This window comes from Lepidochelys kempii, chromosome 1 (genome assembly GCF_965140265.1).
Source record: "Lepidochelys kempii isolate rLepKem1 chromosome 1, rLepKem1.hap2, whole genome shotgun sequence".
NCBI classification, from domain to species: Eukaryota; Metazoa; Chordata; order Testudines; family Cheloniidae; genus Lepidochelys; species Lepidochelys kempii.
The window spans coordinates 215002402-215025527 of record NC_133256.1 but is presented as its reverse complement, the minus strand read 5'-3'; the positions used below and the strand labels follow the sequence as shown (position 1 = coordinate 215025527).

The following is a 23126-nucleotide window of genomic DNA, read 5'->3' as shown; positions in this document are numbered from 1 at the left end:
CATCTCCATTCTAGTGCCTGGTGCCACTCTGGCCCACAGCAGCCAGGAGCATAATTTCAGCATAATTTTATTGGTTACATATCTTGCCACTGCTGCAGCCCCTGTTGGGGGACCGTCACCTTCTTGCGGTGAAGGGGCTTGTGTGCTCCAATGAGCCTCAGAGCTATGTTGCAGGGAGATTCATTTTTCTTCAAATTTGGTACAAGCAGAAGATTCCGGAAGACTTGAGAAATGCCAACATTGTTACAATCTTTAAGAAAGGAGATAAATTGGAGTGTGGAAATTATTGTGGCATTGACTTGCTGTCTGCAGCAGGGAAAATTCTTGCTCATCTCCTCTTAAACTGATTACTTCCCCTTGCTGAGGAAATATTGCCGGAATCTCAGTGCAGTTTCAGACCATCCTGCTGGACAACCAATATGATCTTCATTGCCCACCAAATCCAGGAAAAGTCTCGGGAGCAAAATCAGGACCTGTACATAGCTCTCATCGATTTGAGAAAGGCCTTCAATTCTGTCAGTCGCGAAGCCCTGTGGGAAGGTGCTGGCCAGATTTGGCTGCCCTCCAAATTCTAGTAAAGGGCCTAAGGCATCTTCATGGTGAGATCACTGCCACCGTTCTCTGTAATGGCCTGGAGATGGATCCTTTCATCATCAAAACTAGGGTTAAGCAAGGATGTGTTATTGCTGAAACCCTGTTCTCCATGTATTTAGCAGTCATTTTGGTCCTTGATAAAGACCTCCTCCCCACTGGAGTTGACATTCAATATAGAATGGATGGGCTGTTTATTAATCTTTGACATTTCTGCTCAAAGTCTAAAGTCCTCAGGGTTGCCATTACTGATCTTCAAAACGCTGATGACTGTGTCATCATCACACACACTGAGAATGACCTTCAGTCCACACTGGATTTTTTTGCACACACTTACCGAAGCCTATGACTCTCGCTCCATATCAAGAAAGCTAAAGTGCTCCATCAGCCTGCTTAAGGTCTTGCACATGAGCCACCACAAATCACCATCAAGGGACAGACTTTGGAGAGAGTTGAGGACTTCTGTTACCTTGGTAGCCAACTTTCTCAAAATGCAAAAATTGACAGTGAGATCCAGCACAGGATCCAGTGCGCAAGTGCTTCTTTTGGAAAACTGCTCTGGTGCATTTTCACAGACTGTGACCTACGGGAGGAAACCAAGATCCAGGTCTGGGAGACAATTGTTATTCCTACACTCCTTTATAGACGCAAAACCTGGGTGACCTATCGACAGCACCTCAAGAGTCTGGAGTGGCACCACCCACGATGCCTCTGGAAGATCCTTTGCATCAAGTGGGAAGATCACTGTACTAACACCAGCATCCTCATTGAAGCAAATGTCACCAGCACTGAAGCAATGATCCTCACTCACCAACTCCGCTGGGCTGGACATTGTGTGCGGATGCCAGACTCTCACCTCCCAAAACAAGCCCTCTACTCTCAGCTCACCCATGGTCGGAGATCCCGTGGTAGTCACAGGAAACCCTACAAAGAGACTCTAAAAGCGTATCTCAAGAAAACGCATCACAAGCTGGGAGGAGCAAGCAACCAACCGATCTCAGTAATTCCACATCCTCCAAAAGGCAGTGGCCCTCTTTGAGGAGAAGTGCCTTGCCCTCGAAGTTGAAAAGAGAGAGGGAAGGAAGGAAAGAAAAAGAACTTTCTCCCAGCAGACAGCTGACCCGTCAGGAAACATCTGTACCTACTGCGGGCAGATCTATGACTCCAGGATTGGACTCCTGAGTCGTCTCAGGACCCAGATGTAAATCTGTGGTAGAGATCATTCTGGAATGGAGGGATCGCCCATGATGGTGATGCTGCTGCTGCAATCAATGAGGCTGTGGGCCTACAGACAACAGCCTCTGTCACTGTGCATCCCTGATTCACTCTCTGGGCACCATCCAGCCTGTGCACTGACTGAGGCAAGGACTTTGGCAGAGGAGAATGTTTTGGCAAAGTTTGGTATTAATCCAACCAGAAATGAAAACTGAAACTGGACGAGAAGGGATTGAGAGAGACAAAATGGCTGAGGTAACAGCTTTTATTGGACCCTCTCCTGTTGGTGAAAGAGACAAGCTTCTGAGCTGACACACAGCTCTTCTCTGTCAGATCAAACGTTTCTCTCTCTCCAACAGAAACGGGTCCAATAAAAGATATTGCTTCACCCACCTTGTCTCTCTAATATCCTGAGACTAACACGGCTACAGCAACACTGCATATCAGAAGACGACTGTCACTTTTGGGAAAGTTTTCTAGTATTCTGCCAGGACAGCATCTCTCAAAAATCGCTTGGTGCAGAACCATCACAGCTCCCGTAGGTGTTTGTTCTCAGTGATATCTAGTGCACAGGGCAGTTTGTCGACAGATGACTGGCAATTTCTGGAATAATTCTGAATGGACCCAATCTTGAGTCCTTTGTTCTGTTTCTACTCAGTCTGTACAACGCAAACTCACATTACAGTTGTGACGTTATTGCCATGAACTGTGACCGTATAGATCATTGTCTAGGGGAAGGTTGTAGTTTGCTGGTTATGATTATGCTGCCTGAATGTGTGTATCATTTTTGTATTTGAAGTTATGAATATTGGCTATGTACTTATTTGATTCTAAGTAGCCTCAGTGAAGCATTTGGTCGGCTTCTGGAGAAAGGACTATTCTCAGTAAGTGCCCAATCAAGAAACACTTAACTGACAATGGACTTTGGGAGAAACCAATCCACATCTGAGCTTTCCTGGGAACATTCAAACTAACGTGTAAACAATGGCGTCGGCCTGCAAAAAGCTGAATCATTCATATACGTGACTTGCCCAGGTGACTGCAAACTCCATCTTGTGCAGGGGATTTTACACAGGAGTACAAGGGGGTTACCAACCACAAGAGAAAGACTATATAAGCCCCTGTGGAGCTACCCTGCCAGCACGGCAGGTGTTAAAGGGAGCCTTTGGGCCCAGCTAGCCCCACCACCGCTGTATATGCAGCCAATGCCAGGCCTGGGCGGAGAAAAGGAGAGAGCCTAGCTCAGTTGAGGGCTGACTGGAGAAGAGGCAGGAGCTATCTGCCTCCCTACCTGAGGGGAAGGGTCACTAACCTGCCAGCTGGGGCAGCCACCAGGGAGTAATCACAGTCTCCCCAGCCAAGGGGGACTGTGGAGGAGACCTAGGAGCCTCCAGCAACTGAGGTAACTGGGTCCCTGAAGCCCAGAGACGTGGTGGGGGTTCAGTCTCACCAAACTTACAGCTTCCCCATCTGAAGGAGCCTGAGACTGCAGCATGATGCCACCCAAGATCCACAAGAGGGTGCTATGGGATGCAAACCACCTAGCAAATAGCACTAGATGGACCAGGCTCTAAACAAAAAGGACAGTGGTAGGAAGTAGCCCAGGGCAGGGGATTTAGATTCTCTGCTGGAAGATCTCCCCTATTCATGGGTAGAGACATGCAGGACCAGGTGGAGAGAAAGAACCTAGGTTTACTTGCCCAAAAGATTAAGACAAATTGACTATCAAAACAAGGAGCTAGAAATTAGGAGTACTAACCACTCAGCAGTCGTAGCCCTTCAAGGACCATGTTACAAACCTGAGCTTTATTCTTACTGCAAACATGCAACTCTAGCTGAGATGCAGATACAGTTTTACAGAAAGATTCACAGATAGAACTTTTGCTCTAATACCCCTTTGTTTGTGTGTAACTCCCTCATCCTTCTAGTAAAATTTAGAAAAGAAAAACTCTTTACGAAGTACTTGCTAGGTGGGCAGCACAAGGCATTGTGCAGTTGTTATTTCCAGGTTAGGGGGTTTACATTGGTGAAGGTCGATCTGTTTCCTGCAGTTTCAAAGTCCTGACAATGGAGCTCATTTTTGAAAAGTTCCTGCCCAACCCAGCTTTTTATTATTTAAAAATACTCGGAAATGGCAGCTGTAAGCAGGGTCTGAATGAGTTCTCCCCTAGCAGCTGCTGGGAAGAGGAGAGACTTTGGGAGCAAACTGTATTTACATGAACACACCTCCTCTGCCTAGATATCAGCAGATAGAGCCATGTTGCTCAAAGTGATCAACTTGGTGAGTGTTGGGTTACAAATCACCTTAGTACTGAATGCAGGGGTAGTGAAATGTTGTTATCAGTGTTGTTGTCTTTACTGTATGAGTAAAGGGGAGCAGAACTGTGCTTAACCTGTCCCAGATGAGGGGGTCACCCTCAGCTGAAAGAACTTGTTAAGTCAGGGACTTGAATGCTAGACCCCTGTAAATCAAAGACAGGTATGTTAACCAGAGGGTGTGGATTCTTCTGAAGGGTTCTTGGTCTGGTTTAACCTATTTCTTTCTACTGTTTAAAAATAGAGCTAAAGAAGTTCTATTAGGAGTTTTTGACTATGTTAAGTGCTTATTAGAGCTGAAAACTTTTGTGGTGGGGTAGTCTTTCTGCCCAGCCTGCTTTACTGAGAGCTGATAATCACTAAGAGCTGGGTGGACTCTCAGAACGCTGATATGCACAGGTGATAGTAGGGAGACCAGGTGTCCAACAGAGAGGAACAGTGGCTAGTGAGCTACGTAGCTAGAGCAAGTGCTCAGGTAGCAGAGCAAACAAGGTGCCTTTTTCCCTGGGCAGAAGGTGAATTTTCACAGATGCACCTCTGAACTCTGGGTCCTCACCGACCAAGGACAACCATTGTGACTAGGGTGTGATAAGAGAGCAGAGAGGGGCACAGAAAAGGAACTTTTGGTTGTAGAACTCAAGAAGATGAGGTGGAAGGCACTGTCCCATGCACTCTGGGGTGGGTGCCCTGCTCACAGTTTTATGTTTATGAATCCTGTTTGCAGCATTTTCCCTAATTAAAGTCAGCTGATTTCCCTCCTTTCATTAAAAGTTTCTTTTCTATACGCAGACTCTGCTTGCAAGTGGGGAAGTATTGCCTCTCTAAGGCACCCAGGGGCGGTGTGTAATTTTCCGATTACTGGGTTGGGGCTCAAATTGGTTCTGTGTCATATTGTTGAAAAGGAACCCCTGGGTATTGAACCAAGCCCTGGTTGCTGCTGGCTCCACCTGGCAGAAGGGTGACACATACACACACACACACCCGCGAACCGTGTGAAAAGAATATTTAGGTGTGTCACTGAAATACTCAAACTCCAGGAAAGGGTTGAGATTAAACACTGCCCTGAGCTCCCATCGCCAAGGGGAGCTGCTAAAACTTTTGGAACTATAGGAAAAGATTCTACTCTTCCTTGTGCTATTTCAGGGGAAGATATTATTCCTACTAACTGTTAAGAAGAGAGAACTTAAAAATAAAACGTATAATGGGTCTGTAGCTGTAATGTTAACGATTCAGTTACAACAAATGCCTCCATAATACGATATTACTGTGCTGTGTAGGATTGAGGTATATTTTTGGCTGAGCTCTCTATTCTACTCTTGATCTATAGGGTATCAGAGATTGTGAAATTTTCTGTTACTGGTTGGTCCAAAATGTGAGAAGTAACAGAGCAGACAGGGGAGTGCTTTCGGCAAAATCTAATTCTGGCCAAGCTGGGAGAATCTGCCCATTCCTTGGTCACCCTATGAGGCCTCTGTACCTCTGAGGTTGGGTGTCTGGGTCTGGATTTTAGCATGAGTGTAACATTTTCAAAAGTGCCTCAGTGACTTAGGAGCCTAAGTGACACTTTCAAAATCTGCATTTTTAGACCCATTCAGAGGGAAAGGGAAAGGAACGACGTGGCATTGAAACAACTGGAAATGAGATAATGAAAACGCTTCACAGTCACACAGGGGGCTCCTCAGTGGCAAGAGACATGAACAGTAATAATTACAGTTCAGTAATAACAATAATTACAGGACTTGCTCTGCTTTTTATTCATTTCTCCTTAGGGTCACAGGCACACGATGCCCTCTGGGTTCAAGCCCTTTTCTCTCAGGGGATTTGTCTTTCAGGACAGAGTTGGCTGATTCTTACCTGAACAGGTCACTCCAGCATCCTCCTCATGACCGCAGTTATGCACTTCCCATCCCCTGTTCCTGCACTGCCAGACAGCAGACTCGGTACCAGCACAGGCAACGTAATCAAACCAAATTGGTCCAGATCCTGCTCCAAAATGAGCCTGGTCATGGGCACTGACAGCAGCTCCACATTCCAACTGCTTACAGACAACCCCAGCATCTATCACGTCCCAGCCATCATCACACACCGTCCCCCACCGCTCCTGGTGTTTAACCTCCACTCTCCCGGCACAGGGGCTGCCTCCATCCGCCAGCCTCAGCTCCTCAGCACCTTCAAAGACAGACACAGAGCAGGGTCAGAGCAGCAGGGAGCCCCCTCCTCAGCATTATCACAGCAGAGTCCGCGCTCGACAGCAGGGGATCCGCGCCCAGAACCAGTAGAATGGGACCTGCCCAGAGCTGCCTCATGGCGCCACCTTCTCACGTCTCAGGGCCTCGCACTCGGGGCTGTCACTGCTGCAGCTCTCCCCATTTTATCCCCACTCTGGTGGTTTGGGGAGTTTTTACCTGTCTCGTGAGAACACGATGGAAGGCGCCAACTCATGGAGTTTCCCTTATTCCAAATGGCACCATCTCCTGTCACTGTCACTGGGGCTGAAGCCAGCGAGATGATGGGGAGATGGTCTGCAGTGGGGTAACAGGGAGGCAGGAGAGAAAGTCGGAAGGGAGGTGAGGGGACAGGAATCTGAAATTGGGGCAGGAGGGAGCAGTGGAGATGGAGCACAGGGTGGTCTGGATGGGGGAGCAGGGAGCATAGGGCTGGAGTGGTTATTGAGCAGGGGGCAGGAGGGAGGAGAAGGGGGTTTAGAGAAGCGGGTCTGCATGGAGAGGTGGAGAGAGGAGGGGTTTGGAGTGGGGGACAGGAGTGAGAAGTGAGGAAGGGGTGAGGAATCGGGCAGGAGGGAGAGAGGGGGAGGGGGATAGAGCAGAGAGGGGGCAGAAGGAGGCAGGGGGAGAAGAGGGGTTCTAAAAAGAGGGGAAGAAGGAGGTAGGGGTGGGGAGGGGTGATCATGTGTAAGAGAGGAGGGAGGGACTCTGAAGCAGGGCAGCAAGAGGGTGAGGCGGGGTGTGGAGCAGAGGATGGGAGGGAGGGGAGGTAGCCTGGAGCAGGGGGAGATGAGGGAGAATTGGGGAGGATGGAAGAATCGGGATGGAGTGTGGGGAGTCTGGTGCTGGTAGGCAGGAGGTAGGGGAGGGGTTCTGGAGCAGGGGGGCAGGAGGGAGTATTGGAGTCTGGAGTAGGCAGGGGATGGGGTCAGGAGTGGGAGGGGGCAGGAGCAAAGGAGAGAAGGGGAGGGGGCTCTAGAATGGGGGCAGTGCTTTCCCGCCTCAGGCAAAGAAGTTGCAGGGGTGGGGTGGGGGAAGCTTGGGAAGAGTTGCTGTTTGTAAATGGCTAAATCAACCCTGTCCCGTTACGGTGACATTATAGTGGATGTGAATGGTTGATGTCAGTGTGAAGGTCTCCAATATCTGTAACTCGCCCCTGAACAGGAACAGAAGTTCTGTGTGCGAGTGTGAACTACGCTGCATGAATTAGCTCAGTGGCTGTCCAGCTATTTCCCAGTCAGCCCTTCGTCTGTTGGAGGAACTGAACCAGGAGGGGAGAGCGAAGGCAGTGCTGGGCAATGGACGGCAGTTCCCCATCTCAGGGGTGAGGGGAGAGTAAGCACAGTCTCCAGCTGAGCAGCCAGGGGGAGTCGTGCAGTTTGGGTGCATTAAATGGTGACTTTTCAGTCTGCAATTCTCACCCCCACGCTGGCCGAGGAATAGGGGGGGGTTCTACAGTCCAAAGACAGACTGAGTAACATGACTGGATGGTTTTTATAACCCCGTAATTTTTGTTCTGAGGAGCTTGGCATTACAGCCTTGTGCTCCCCAAAGGAGTTTCCTCTCCCCACACATTTCCCTCTTCCACTGGTCTCTTCCCACCCGCCTCCCCTGGGCTATTCCCCCTTCTCTTCTCCCCTTTCTACCTGGCCTCTCCGCCCTGCATTTACAGGCTGCTCCTGCCCCACATGAGAAGCAGACTCTGCCCCCACTCCCTGACACTGGCTTTTCTCCCAGTAGCTCTGAGCTGCACCCCTGCCCTCAGTTGTCTCTACAGCTGTTTGCATTTCTGGGGATTGTGGAGAGGCAAAGCTGGCTGCTGGGAGGGAGGCAGTGAACAGGGAATGAGAGGAAGGGCCACTGCCTGCCACACAATCCTGGGATATTGGCTGGGAGAACTGGTCCACAGGACAGAGTGTGAAGAGCCAGGACTGTCCCTGAGACTGGGAGCAAGTGTGGGGATCGTTAAAATGCCCAGGAGTTACAGCTGCATGCAGAGTTCCACTGTGACCCCTGGAACAGGCTGGTTGCAGCGGTGGATGGCTGAGCCAGGGACACCGTATTTATGGAGCCTCCCTGGAGCTCAGAGAACAGTGCAGTTCACACCAGTACGTGGACAGACCATCCTGCTCCTTTAATGCCAAGGAAATACAAAACACTCACTTTGCTGCAATCCACAGGGGTGTTTATTCAGGTACAGCTCACTTCAGTGCAGTCCCACAGGGAACCCACGGGGCTGGTCTGCACTAAGAAAAATAGGGGCTTTTTTTCAATGGAGTTAACTCCATGATATTCACTTGTGGCAGGACCCAAGGCTGTAACACTGCTCTAGCTAAGTGCACACACAGTTCTGTTTCCCTGCACCCAGTAGAAACTAAGAACAGCCGGCAGTTTCCTTGCTCAGAAATCCCTCAGCCTGCCCCTCCAGTGAGCTCCAACTGGCTTTGTTTCCTTTCTGCTTCCAAGATCCGGGTCACAACTCCTTCTACTCGCTTCTCCCCGCAACAGACACAGTGTGAGACCAGTATCCTGCCCCTGCATTGGCAACAATGGAAACCCCTGGCTTAGCTCTGCCCTGCCCATGTGCCCTGTGCCTTTGGCAGTAGCCCCCACTGTCTGCAGCTGTTTTTACTACCTAAAGGATCTTGATTGCTCCGTCTGTTGAGCCTAAAAGAGAGTTCTCGCCCTGCCATTGGCTTTCATGAGGTCTGTGATTGTCTTAGGATCGAAGACTCCCCAATGGCAGCCATCAGCACCTTTCAGGATAACACTCTCATATGCTGGCTCCACTTCTGTGACCCAACTCCGAATAATGACCCTACCCGGCACTCTGAACATTGGGGAAGCTCAGATCTGGGTTTGGGAGTGAAACCTGCAGCTTTGGCCCATCCCTGATATATTCTCATTTGTTGGCCTGAATCCCACTGAATTTTACAAGTTTGTTTTCCCACACAATGTAAAGAGGTCAATAATTGTGAAACACGATCTTCTGGCAAAGATTGACCTGGCCTCTTCTTAGAGCTCAAGGAGCAGAATTGGGGCACTGAGGGAAATGGAAGAGTAGCTACATGGTCATATCCCCTATATTGTAAACTCCCCCACATCACTGTGTCTGTGTCATGTAAAGCAAACTCAGATTTCCAAGAGAAAATAAAAAAAATATGAAAGAGATGATGCACATTTCCTCAGCAATCAAACAAAAATACTTTGAGCTGAGCATGTGCTTGGCATCACTATAGGACGTTATACCACAAATAGCTGGAGAGTATTTTATGCTCCCCATGTCACTGTGTCTGCATCATGTGAAGCAGTCAAATTTCCCATAGAAAATAAAAAATATTCAGGCGATGATGCACATTTGCTCATAAATCCAACAAAAATACACTGAGCTGAACATGTGCTTGGCATCACTATATGACACCATCCCACAATCGTGCAGTAATTTATCCCGCATGTGGTAATAACTGTCCATCCCCTGCAATGTCAGTCTGATCAGCAGAAGTCACCACAGAATTCCATGCTTTCCGGTCATGTACAGCTGTGTCATGGGCTCTAATCCCGGCACATTATATAGGAACTTCTTGGGAATCTGAAATATAAAGTCCAAGTCACCTGGTAGATGGTTGGTTTTGTCAGGATTTTCTGGGTACCAGCCCCCTACTCACTGCACAGTGACTGAGCTGTCTGTGAAATATACATCAGGGCAGGTTTTTCTCTAAGACAATAATTGAGACTGACCTTGCTGATTATCAAGGTCAGGGTCAGTTTCTCAGGCTGGCGCAGCAGCACATCGGGTTCCCATGAACCAGCTACTGCTGAGCAGTTCACTGCCCTGCCAGACACATGGATCAGTCTCATGCTGCTAACACCAGCCCAGCAGGTTCCAATCACTGCATTATTTGAATCATATCTGGGTCCCACATTCAATTTGAATCCTATTGCTAATCAGTTTTGGAGTCTTTGGGCCAGATTCACTCCCCAAGATGTACCAGCACATGCTGATGTACCTCATGATCTGCTCCCCTCTCCCCCATTGCTGTTAAGTCTTCCTGGAGCTGGGACACTGCATGGCAAGGAGCCTGCAGCCCCCTCTATGCTGGAGGAATGAGAGCAGCCCTGAAACTGGGCAGGGGCAGCCTTGAGGGAATGAAACCAATGTTTCCGTGAGAGGCCCTGATGCAGCACCTCTGCCATGCAGCTTGTGCTGGTCGAGCTTCTCTTGTCTCCAACTAGGATTCAAAGCTTCTCTGCTCAGCAGAAACCCTGGGGGAGGGAGGCAGGGCTCCTGCAGGATAAATCTTCCTGCAGGCAGAGCTTCCGATACCCCCCTGGGAACAGGGCATTGCACACTGCACCCCAACACATGCACACCCCCCTTCTCTGGGAGGAATCAGCTCTGGGTTTATTTGGATAAATCCTGCTCACTTCAAAATGGCAAAACTTCTACTGGCTTCAGTGAGTGAATGGGGCAGTGAGGAGCCAGGACTTGGCCCTTGGAGCTGTTGGATTCTGGACCAAACAGACATTTCTGTTGGATCCCAAATTATTGAGGTATTTATTGGGATTGAAATTACTAAAGCAATGCCCAGCCACGGCTCTAGGCATGCGGACGGCATGGATAACACTCAAATCCCTGCAGCATGAAGTGACCATTTCAACAGGAACTCAGACAGACAGACACCCACAGAAACTCCTTCCCACCCTTTTCTCATTATGTGACGCACAGACTGGGTCCTTCCCACCCGCACTCCCAAACAAGTGTCTGTTGTAGTGTACCCAGAAGGTCACCAGATTTGGGCTCTTTTGGCCCAAAGGGGACAAGAAGTTTCAGAGTCCTGGAGGCCTCACAGACAGCACCCTGCCAGCCACCCCTCTCCTTTATAAAAAGGGGAAACCAGCTCAGGTGCCCCCGCTAACCAGAGCTGTGGCCGTACATCACGGGGATAGAGGGGATCTCTCAGGGAGGCTGATCCCAGACCATTCAGGACTTTATAAATCATCACCAACACCTTAACCTCCACCCAGAGATGGGCAGCTAGTGCAGACCCTCCAGCACGGCTGTAACATGCTCCCAGCCAGATGTGCTGATCAGTGAGTCGCTGCCATTTGCACCAGCTTCGTTCTCTGAATGGTTCTAAGGTACAGCCCCACATTAGGCTCATTTGAATCATCCAATCTCAAGGTTACAAATGCCTTGATTAGAGTGGCAAGGTCTAATCCAGAAAGGAAAAGTCATAACGTCCAAGCCAGGTACCGATGGTAAAAAGTGGACTGTAAAAGTTACCACCCTTGTTCCAGTTGACCCAGCTCCCCTGGTGAAACACTGAGGAGACTTACCTGCAATGTCCTGAATTGTGAGGAGAAGAAGCCACAGCACCGGAGTGGAGAGATGTCCCTTCATTGCCAGCCTGACTTGCTGTCCCCTCACTCACTGCACTGGCTGCCCCTAAACACCTGCCAGGGCTCCTCTGTGTCTGACAAGTAACAACAAAGCAGTGGAAGGGAAATATATAGATTCAGAGTCTGGCATCAGCTGCGGGAAGGAACCAATAGCAAACCCATCTGCCTTTTTAGTTATTATCAGTGGTTTTATCTGTGACTTTATGCAGCTAAAACATCCAATAAAACTCGAAAGCAACAAACATCACCATATATGAGTGATGAGCCCCCTCCTGATGTCAGGTTTACCACAGCCTCAGATCATCGGGTAACCCCCAATCTCCGGAGCCGGAAGAAAAAGTTCTGCACAAACTGTAGCCGTGCTGTTTCTCGCCCTGATAGATTCTATATCATATTAAACATGAACTGGGAGACATTAGAGGCAGGCTATTTTATAAACTAGGAAAGAAATCTCTTGTGCCAAAGGTGATAATTACAAGACCAATTCCCAGTATAGGACATGCCCAATTTCAGACAAGGACAACTCACTAGAACCAGGTTGAGTCGCTCAGATCAGCTTGATAGAAGAAGAATTACTCAGCAGCATCTGAAATATTGACAGTTCTTCTATTAATAGGCCTTGGGGCAGGGGTGAAAGTGGGACGGTACAACATACCAGTAAAAAGTGGCTGCCAGTTGCAGCCCGTACACAGACTATGTTAGGCAGCGCTTTAACATCATTGTCCCCCCGCTCAGGCTGCCAAAGGAGGGCACAAAAGGGGCAGCTGCCCCAGGGCCAGCAATTTAAAATTTAAATCACCGATAGAGCCCCGGGCAGTACAGGCCAGGGAGCGCAGATGGGCTGGCTGTGGAAGGCTGACCCCCAGCCCCACCCCTTCTGCCCAAGGCCCCATCATTTTCAGGGGCCCAGAGTCAGGCCCCTGTACTGGTAAGTGCTTAATGTTACCTTCACCCCAGCCTTGGGGTTTCCTGTCTAGACCATGATTCTTAGTGGTAGAGGCAGAGCATAGGGCTTCCTGAGTAGGCCATGACCCTCTCTTGCAGTAGCAGGAGGTCCTGCACACACCATGCCCATCAGTGCTATCAGCAGCAGGAGGGCTCCTTGGAAACAAGCTTACTTGATTCATGGGACACAGACAATTCAAGGAACAGGCACAAGGCAAGGGAATAGCACAGAATAATGACTGGCTGGCACCACACCTACCTCCTGCTCTTCCTCAAGAGAACTGTTACAAATACTTGGATTAAGGGAAACGTCTTTAACTTTTTACCTTTGCATTTTCTCCCCTGCTGCCCTATCTGTATGGAGAAAATTGCCTGAGAAAATCTGTGCAACCAACACCTGATCCTCCTTTGAATCCCTCCTTGAGACTCTGCTGTGTTGTGATTCTGGAAAAACACTTGACAGTGAGTGACTCGCTTGGAAGGGAAAGTGTTTATGTGCCTCTTCCCCTTCCTTCTGTCTCCTTATTTTTAAGAAACTCTGTGCCCCAACCCTTCCATTCCCCCTCACTCTCCCCTCCCACTACTTAAACAAACAGTAATGACAAAAAGGAAATGGCACCAAAGTAGTATAAGTGGCGTACCATCAATCAAACTTTAACCCCGCCCCTTCACCCTTAAGCCCCGCCCACTTGTCACCAAAGGTCCCGCCTATGGGGTATTACCTCCGGGGTCATTCTGGACACATGACCAGAAGCCAGGTCTGTCATGTGACCCCTCTAAGAAATCCTCCCACTGCCCTCTACCAATCAGGATGGGTTTTGCCCTGGTAGGACTGCCCCAAGAAGTGATTTGACCAATCAGGGGGAGTTCCAGGGAGGGTTGACCCATCCAGAAGTGGGTCATGTGACCCCCTCTAACCACTCCGCCCACCGCCCTCTAACAGTCAGGATGGGTTTCAGCTGCTGGGGACCACCCCCGAGAGGATATTTGACCTATTGGGGGAGTTCTGGGTCACGGTGACCCATCCGGAAGTGGTTCGTGTGACCCCTCTAAGAACTCCCACCACCACCCTCTACCAATTGGGGTGGTTTTTGTCCACAGAGGACCACGACAAGAACAGATTTGATCAAAATAGGGCAGGTTCTGGGGCAGAATGAACTGCCCAGCAGAGGGTCATGTGACCTCTCTAACAACTCCACCCACCACCCTCTGCCAATCAGAGTGCAGCACCACTACCCCATAAGTCCCAGCACTGGGCAGAAATGGCCATCTCTTACTAAGAATGCGTGTTGTAGAAATCGTGGAAATGCTGAGAGGAAACATGGACTCCTTCACCACCCCCATGAAAACTTTGGACTTTGTTTTAGCACCGAGGGCCTTCGACCATCCGCAGAGAAACCGCTACTTCAGCGTCAGTTCCTAGGAGGAGGAGGGAACAGCCAAGGGGATCCCTTTGGCCCAGCCATTGATGGATATGCTGGAACCTGACCCCGAAACCCAGCTGCTCATGAGACACCCCAATAAGTGTGCTGGCCTCTCGTCGTCCACCCCCCTGGAGGAGGAAGGCAAACGCAGCTCGGGGGGAGTCACCGGCGGACAAGGTGAACAGAAAAGATGTCGCTCAGGTAAATGAACAATTTAGAGGTAACATTAGAGGATTTGTGTGTGTGTATGTGTGTAATGGGGTTAGAAACTGGTGTTGTGTAAATCTAAAAACAAGCAGTGGCAACTTAACCTTGTTTCTTTTCTGAAAGACTCTCGACAGCTCAACGATGCCTTTCTAGGGGCCCTGGAGAGTGTTGCATCAAACAATGAAGATGAACCAGGCCCACCTTGTTTTTGCTCAACACCAGTACAAATTGTTGAAGAGGACTCCGAGGATGACGGCAATGAGAAGTTTAAGAGGAGGCTTGGCATGGAACTAACTGAGCCAGTGCCATGTCGTGAGCGTAAAAAAGACATACTTTTCTTGTACGCATTGTCGTTTATGCTGTCCTTAATCACTGTCTTAGGGAAAGATTTTTGAAGATTGTGAGAGCTGTGTCATAGACGTGCTAGGCCAGCGGCACCAGGACTGTGTAGCCTGGACTTCAATGGATATGAACTGCAAGCTCCGGGGCTTGTGTGCTGAGCTGTGTTTGGAAAGCTTCTTAAACACTGTTATTGCCATAGGTGATGCTATGCAATGTCTGTGCTGAACTCAAGAATATTTAGTGCAAGGGGTGACCTTGATAAATGCTGTGCAATTCAGTGGAGACTCTGAAGTGTTTTAAAGAAAATGACCAAACCGGAAGATTTGCGGATGATACTAAACTGGGAGGAGTGGTAGATACGCTGGAGGGGAGGGATAGGATACAGAAGGACCTAGACAAATTGGAGGATTGGGCCAAAAGAAATCTGATGAGGTTCAATAAGGATAAGTGCAGGGTCCTGCACTTAGGATGGAAGAATCCAATGCACCGCTACAGACTAGGGACCGAATGGCTAGGCAGCAGTTCTGCGGAAAAGGACCTAGGGGTGACAGTGGACGAGAAGCTGGATATGAGTCAGCAGTGTGCCCTTGTTGCCAAGAAGGCCAATGGCATTTTGGGATGTATAAGTAGAGGCATAGCGAGCAGATCGAGGGACGTGATCGTTCCCCTCTATTCGACATTGGTGAGGCCTCATCTGGAGTACTGTGTCCAGTTGTGGGCCCCACACTACAAGAAGGATGTGGATAAATTGGAGAGAGTCCAGCGAAGGGCAACAAAAATGATTTGGGGTCTGGAACACATGACTTATGAGGAGAGGCTGAGGGAGCTGGGATTGTTTAGCCTGCAGAAGAGAAGAATGAGGGGGGATTTGATAGCTGCTTTCAACTACCTGAAAGGGGGTTCCAAAGAGGATGGCTCTAGACTGTTCTCAATGGTAGCAGATGACAGAACGAGGAGTAATGGTCTCAAGTTGCAGTGGGGGAGGTTTAGATTGGATATTAGGAAAAACTTTTTCACTATGAGGGTGGTGAAACACTGGAATGCGTTACCTAGGGAGGTGGTAGAATCTCCTTCCTTAGAGGTTTTTAAGGTCAGGCTTGACAAAGCCCTGGCTGGGATGATTTAACTGGGAATTGGTCCTGCTTCGAGCAGGGGGTTGGACTAGATGACCTTCTGGGGTCCCTTCCAACCCTGATATTCTATGATTCTATTCTATGTGTTTTATATATATATATATAAAGCATTATATTGATCATCTGGTCCGCACAAAATGTTACAGAACCCTGCTTAAGAAATCTAAAAGGATTAAGTTAGAGAATGGTGAGGGGACAAACATGCCATATAAAACTTGATAGCTGTAAATTTAAAAAAAAATCTATTGAATAGGGCTTTGGGGCTATCTGTGTTTCTGTTAGAAGGTCTCTGTGGCCCTTGAGTGAGCTAATAGTTTTAATGGAGTATCTTGGTTTGTTTTCAAGGAGCTGTATGTCTTTTAAATAAAAAAAATAGTTTGTGAGAACTTAGCTCTTGTGTCTTTGTGTAAAAGAGACACATTTACAGCAAAAAGCTGAAATGTATGTTGTAGAATCTTGTGTGTGGCAGGGGGACCCTAAAAATGTGTTTACTGTTGTAGGCGCAGCAGTGATCTGTATGCTCTGTATGGCTATGCTACGTATAATCTGTATGCTCAAAAGGTCTGTTACACTCCCCCCGGCCCCTGTGTCTCCTCTCTCTCTCTGAATACCCGTGAAGTGGCTTTCCCACTCCCCGTCCCTCCTGGAATGCTTGTGGGATTAATGGGTTGCTGGAACAGCTGGAAGATCGGAAGAGCTCCCAGGTAGACAAGGTGTCCGGGACTCTAATTAGGCAGCGCTCCCACAGCCACTGCATGGACACTGCATGGACACTGGCTTGGGTGGAGTGTGACCAACCAGACACAGCAAAGTCATCTCTAGTCGTAGGCCATGAGGAGCAGGTCCTGAAAAGGGGAAGGGCCCATGTGCTCAGGAGTGCACTTACAAGCTTGGACCTCCCGTGAAGGCCCTTCACCCAGACCGCCTGGCCAGTGGTTCGCCGTGTTGCATTGCATCGTGCCTCGGGAAGACTTACCTTCATCGCACTGTCCATCGTTGCGCTGTGGGACACTTACCTTGAAGGATCCTGACATCTCCAGTGCCGTGCCTGTCCTGGGAGCGTGAGTATGAGAGTATGAGTGTGACACCCCACCCCCATCCCTTCTTTTGAGCCTAGCTATCAGTATAATAAACGTGCTGCTTAATGCTAAACTCTGGTGGGTCATTAGTCCTCCCTAAGCTTACTAGCTGGCTCAATTTTGGGTAATATTTACAATTTTAAAAAAACAGGGATAGTTCAGACATGTGTTTGAGTACAATAGAGCTGACCCACTGTATTGAACTGAATAGTTTTAACCAACCCCCCACGGAATAGCCAGGGTGACTGAGATTACCCACCCTTGTTGCCATCAGGGTTAATCATATTAGTGATCAGTAATTAAATTTGACGGGTGTATACACACAGCAAGGGAGGTGGGTGGGTGAGGATGGTGAGCTCTGATTAATATGAAATGAAATAAAACCTCAGAAAATCGCAGATGCTATTGGACAGCTTAAATATATCCCCAGGAGTTAGTTGAACGCTATGGGTCACTCTTTCTAGCAACTCAAAGTCATTAAAATAATATAGTCACAAAAATAAACAAGGGTCTAACCCAAAACTGAAATGTTTCAAGGGCTCACAAACCTCCACCATACTTTAGAACAAGCATGTGCTGTAAAGACAATCAAACATTTAAAAGCTCTGGGTATTTGTAGGGTGCTTACTATGGTTGTGATGCACCCATTTTATTTCAAAAACAACCCCCAAACTTTAAGCATGAAAGAAACATGTTTAAAAAACAAACAAACAAACAAACAAGCCCAAAGATATTCACTGATATCTGCAAGGAACCCCAGTTTGGGAACGGGGTACAGTAACATTAAGGATTGTTGTATATGGTGATTTACTGTTTTTTTCATTGAAACAGAAAAATGTATTTTAACTAAAAGAAAAAAAATTAGCCAAAAGCAGCCCAGTTGTGCAGAGAACTTAATTCCCCCACACCAGATCACAAAAGGGAATGTTAGGGGCGGGGGGATAAAGTCCTTAAGTATCTATTAATTCAGAGTTGTGGTGATCAAATCAACCTGCTAACTACAGACTTTTGAAGTCTGTTTGAAACAAAGAGTTAGGATGCTATAAAAAACATAATTTTTTTGGAGACTGTCCTCTTTCAACAGAAACTATCTTGAATTGAATTGCTGCTGGACTGCAAGAGGAGGTATGCTCCCTGTTTTTAACTCTGAAAATATATATTATATGTAAGTAGAGTCAGAATGAGCTCTACCCTGACATCTGGTGGTGAGCTGTGGAAAAGGACTTCAGGGGCTGATCTCGTTTGCATGGGCACACCCACCCTGCCTAGCATGATGGACTGCCTGCCCAAATGGTCACTTTGGCTGCTGTGGATCCCCAGTCTCTTTATTATTGGGGCAGGAGTAATAGAGGGTTGTTATCCTGGTTATGTGAATCAGGGACAGTAGAACTGTGCTTGGCATTTTATGATGGAGGGACTCGCCCTCCACTAAGTAGTATTCTCTAGGCAAGGGACCTGGGTTCCAAAACCCAATGACTTGAGAAATATTGGGGATAAGCAAGTGTATTGGGTAGTGTGGGTGCTTTTTTGAGGTTCCTAAACACTATTGTAACTTTCTTTTCCTGTTATATAATAATAGAGTTAATTTTGACTCTGTTAGGAGTCCTATATTATGCTATAGAGCTGAAACCACTGATATCTAGGTCTAAGCTTTAGATCTACTTTGGGCTAGTGGTGCACTAGCTCTCCTGCTATTAGCTAAACTTGTTGAGAGCTGTGTTAAGTGGGGTGGTGTGAGGACAAGTTAGAGAGTAGCTAGCAGAAAGCAGGGTGGCTGGTGAAGAGGCATGCAGAGCGGATAGTAGGGTGGCTGGCAAAGAGGAGTGGACAGCAGGATGGTTGGTGGAGAGACACACAGAGTGGAGTGGACAGCAGGGTGGCTGGTGGAGAGGCGTGCAGAGCGGATAGCAGCAGAGAGGTGAAGACTGCATCAGGACCCCATGGAGAGGCGTGGTACTTGGCCATCAACCTGAGCAGCGGAACATGTAAGATGCCCCCCATACCTCCCTCCACTTGCACCCAGGCTGGGAGGTAACTCTGCAGATGAACTTCTGAACTCTGGAGGCTGCACTGACCAAGGACAGAAACTGTGGGGGGGGTGACTTTTGGGTTGCTGGACTTAAGACCCTGAGGGGAAAAGGACGCTGCCAAACGTACTTGGGGCTGGGTCTTTTGCTCATGATTTGTGTTATGAATCCTGTTTGTGGTGTTTCCCCAACATAATGCCGCATTGTTTCCCTCCTTTATTAAAAGGCTTTTGCTACATTCAGACTCTGTGCTTGCGAGAGGGGAAGTATTGCCTCTGAGAGGTGCACCGGGTGGGTGGTATGTAATTGTCCCAGGTCCCTGGGGGGGGGGGGGGGGGCTCAAGCTGGTTTTGCATCGTGTTATTGAAACAGAACCCCTAGATACTGAACCTGGCCCTTGTTGCTGCCAAATCAGGTGGGCAGAAGGTTACGTAGATAATGTCACTCTTTGGCCATGCTGTCCTTACTAGATAATGGTACCTATCTTAATTGCAGTGTGATCTGTTTAGCATAGAACTAGCAACTTTAAGCTGATTTCACCACGAAACCAAGGTGGTAAAAGCCAAAAACCATTTTTAACAAAAGTTGTGCTTAATACTGTTAAATTAAAAAACTTCAGGTATTAGACAGGTTGTATAGCGGGTTGATGCATTTAGGGAATAATATGAACTAAAATTTTTGCTTGTTCTTTAACCCAAAGGCCCAAACACACATGGGGGAAAACAGAACAACCATGTGGTAGCAACCCTTCGTCCTGTGGTAGAAGGTAATTTTCTGCAATTGGCTTTTAAATGCATGTGAGTTTATTGAAAAGTATATTGTTGCAAACTGTTGGTTTTAAACTGCTGGCATTTGATGGCTGCAAGCTGATGGTATGGTGTGTTTCAAACTAACAGAGTGTTTTTCTGTGCAAAATGGTTTTTAAAAGTTAGTTTTTAAAAGCAGTTTGGTTTTTATTCTGCAAAAAAAATAAGATTTTTTTTAAATGGGGTTGTTTGTCTTCTTAAAACAGTTGGCTTTAATGTTTAAATTGTTAGTGATTCAGGGTCCTAAGCTAGAGATAAGTATGAGTGTTTAAAAAGGTATTTGGTTTGGTGTTTTAAACTGCTGGGGTGTGGGTGTGAGACTGAGTTTGTGCAAAACGTAAGTGGTTTTTTTTAAAAAATGTATATGGCTGCAAAGTATTGGTTTGGTGTGTTTCAAACTAACAGGAGTTTCTGTGCAAAATGTGTTTTAAAATAGATTTTAAAAATTGGTTTTTAAAGCAGTTTGGTTTTCATTTTGCAAAATGAGATGTATTTTAAAGTGGTAGAAATAAACTCAAAACCTGTGTTTGTTGTACAGCCAGAAATGGATTATTTTGTTTTAAAGCTATGACTTTTTAAATAGAAAAACACCCTAATGAGTATTTTATTTTTTAAGTTTACAAGACAGTTTCATGTGTTTTATAATAATCATGTTGTCTGCTCCACAGTATGGTCAAAACATGAAAGATCCTTAGACCAGAGGGTAAACAAGCTCAAAAGAAAAAGGGAAGAGACAGCTGAAAAGGAAAATTCACCAGTATCAGTGACTGATGGATGGATGAAGCCCAGTAAATATAGTTTGCTTATTGTTTTGGTTGTTTTATGAGGTTGTGTATTTTAAGTAAATACATAGGCGTGGGTGAGAAAGATGGAAAAGAAGCCCTTGAGGAATTCCACCATGATTTCAACAATTTTCATCCCACCATCAACCTCAGCCTGGTCCAGTCCACACAAGAGATCCACTTCCTGGACACTACAGTGCTAATAAACGATGGTCACATAAACACCACGCAATACTGGAAACCTACTGACCGCTATTCCTACCTACATGCCTCCAGCTTTCACCCTGACCACACCACACGATCCATCGTCTACAGCCAAGCTCTGCGATACAACTGCATTTGCTCCAACCCCTCAGACAAAGACAGACACCTACAAGATCTCTATCAAGCATTCTTACAACTACAATACCCACCTGCGGAAGTGAAGAAACAGATTGATAGAGCCAGAAGAGTTCCCAGAAGTCACCTACTACAGGACAGGCCTAACAAAGAAAATAACAGAACGCCACTAGCCGTCACCTTCAGCCCCCAACTAAAACCCCTCCAACGCATTATTAAGGATCTACAACCTATCCTGAAGGATGACCCAACACTCTCACAAATCTTGGGAGACAGACCAGTCCTTGCCTACAGACAGCCCCCCAACCTGAAGCAAATACTCACCAGCAACCACATACCACACAACAGAACCACTAACCCAGGAACCTATCCTTGCAACAAAGCCCGTTGCCAACTGTGCCCACATATCTATTCAGGGGACACCATCACAGGGCCTAATAACATCAGCCACACTATCAGAGGCTCGTTCACCTGCACATCCACCAATGTGATATATGCCATCATGTGCCAGCAATGCCCCTCTGCCATGTACATTGGTCAAATTGGACAGTCTCTACGTACAAGAATAAATGGACACAAATCAGATGTCAAGCATTATAACATTCATAAACCAGTCGGAGAACACTTCAATCTCTCTGGTCACGCAATTACAGACATGAAAGTCGCTATTTTACAACAAAAAAACTTCAAATCCAGACTCCAGTGAGAGACTGCTGAATTGGAATAAATTTGCAAATTGGATACAATTAACTTAGGCTTAAATAGAGACTGGGAGTGGCTTAGTCATTATGCAAGGTAGCCTATTTCCCCTTGTTTTTTCCTACCTCCCCCCCCCGACGTTCTTGTTAAACCCTGGATTTGTGCTGGAAATGGCCCACCTTGATTATCATACACAATGTAAGGAGAGTGGTCACTTTGGATAAGCTATTACCAGCAGAAGAGTGGGGTGGGAGGAGGTATTTTTTCATGATTTGTGTGTATATAGTAAGATCTTCTATACTTTCCACAGTATGCATCCGATGAAGTGAGCTGTAGCTCACGAAAGCTTATGCTCAAATAAATTGGTTAGTCTCTAAGGTGCCACAAGTCCTCCTTTTCTTTTTGCAAATACAGACTAACACGGCTGTTACTCTGAAACATGGTAAAGTTAAGTTTTGTAACATGTTTTTTCCCCCTAATCAGGCATGTGCAGCTCTCCTGACAATGCTGTAGTCAGAGCTAGAGGGACACCTCCAGCAGACCCGCCAAAGAGCCAGGAATCTGCTTTGAGACCTTTACCAACACCAACACAAAACAGCACAAGAGTGCAGATGAAGCATCAGGGCAGTCCAAACCTCATATACGTCAAACCCCAGGACAAAACAAAAGACTTGGGTAAAAACCAACCACGCAAACACAACTCCAGTTCCTCAGTGGCCACCACCGCACCAAGCCCTGAGAAAACCGTGAGCGAAAGTGCCCACATTCACAAACCTTCAGCACGTGCTCTAGGGGTTGTGAATTAAAAAAAACAAGGCCTGAAAGCTGCGATGCTGAGGTATTGCAACCATGCAAACACAACTCCAGTTCCTCAGTGGTCACCATCACACCAAGCCCTCAGAAAACTGTGAGCGAATGCGCCCACATTCACAAACGTGGAGCACACGCTCTAGGGGTTTTCAATAAAAAACCAAGGACTGACAAACCATTCTCCCAACACCATAAGCTCCCCCATTTTCTTAGTATTTGGGAAAAGTCTGATGCTTCATTCAGAAAACTGATGACACGCTGTATCCTCAGGGGTTCTAAAAGAATGGCATTCTAAAAAGATTTGGAGAAAATATGACGCGTCATTCAGAAAACTGATGGACGCTGTATCCTCGGGGGTTCTAAAAGAAGGGAGGGCTGGAAACTACATCAAAAATCCAAAAGCTCTTGTGGGGGACTTTTTGAAAAATACTTCAATTTTTCCAAAGGGTGGCTCTGAGCAGGCCTGACTATTCGTGGAAAGGGGCTTGGGTAAAAGGGGCACCCTCAAGGGTACACATCAGCTAAGGTGTGAACAAAAGGGGGCACAGCGCTGGGGGTATAAACAGATGGCTGCCAAAACGTTCCAGGCCAGGGTCACTGTAAAAATTTTAAAAAGGCTAAAGAGGTAATGAGGAAAAATACAAAACAAAGAGATGCCCCGTACAGGAGGCTCTCAGACTGGCTTGTCTGAAAATGGGGAGACGGAATCTGACCTGCGGGGTGGTGGTGACTCTCACACAGAGTCTGATTTAGAAAATTCCCCAGAAGGCTCTCTAGATGGGTCCC

General features: G+C 47.3%; 1 protein-coding gene across 1 annotated transcript in view; it reads right to left on the bottom strand.

Moving 5' to 3' along the window:
- LOC140898819 (antigen WC1.1-like) overlaps nucleotides 1-16847 on the bottom strand; it is a 51945-nt gene extending 35098 nt beyond the window's left edge. The window contains exons 1-4 of the mRNA XM_073313282.1: nucleotides 16815-16847; nucleotides 12276-12333; nucleotides 11685-11821; nucleotides 5977-6291 (exon numbers count right to left, since the gene is read on the bottom strand). Of these exons, the coding sequence (XP_073169383.1) occupies nucleotides 5977-6291; nucleotides 11685-11748 (379 nt within the window). The 5' untranslated portion in view covers nucleotides 11749-11821; nucleotides 12276-12333; nucleotides 16815-16847. The remainder of the gene's footprint in view (nucleotides 1-5976; nucleotides 6292-11684; nucleotides 11822-12275; nucleotides 12334-16814) is intronic.
- Between the last annotated feature and the right edge of the window lie 6279 nt (nucleotides 16848-23126).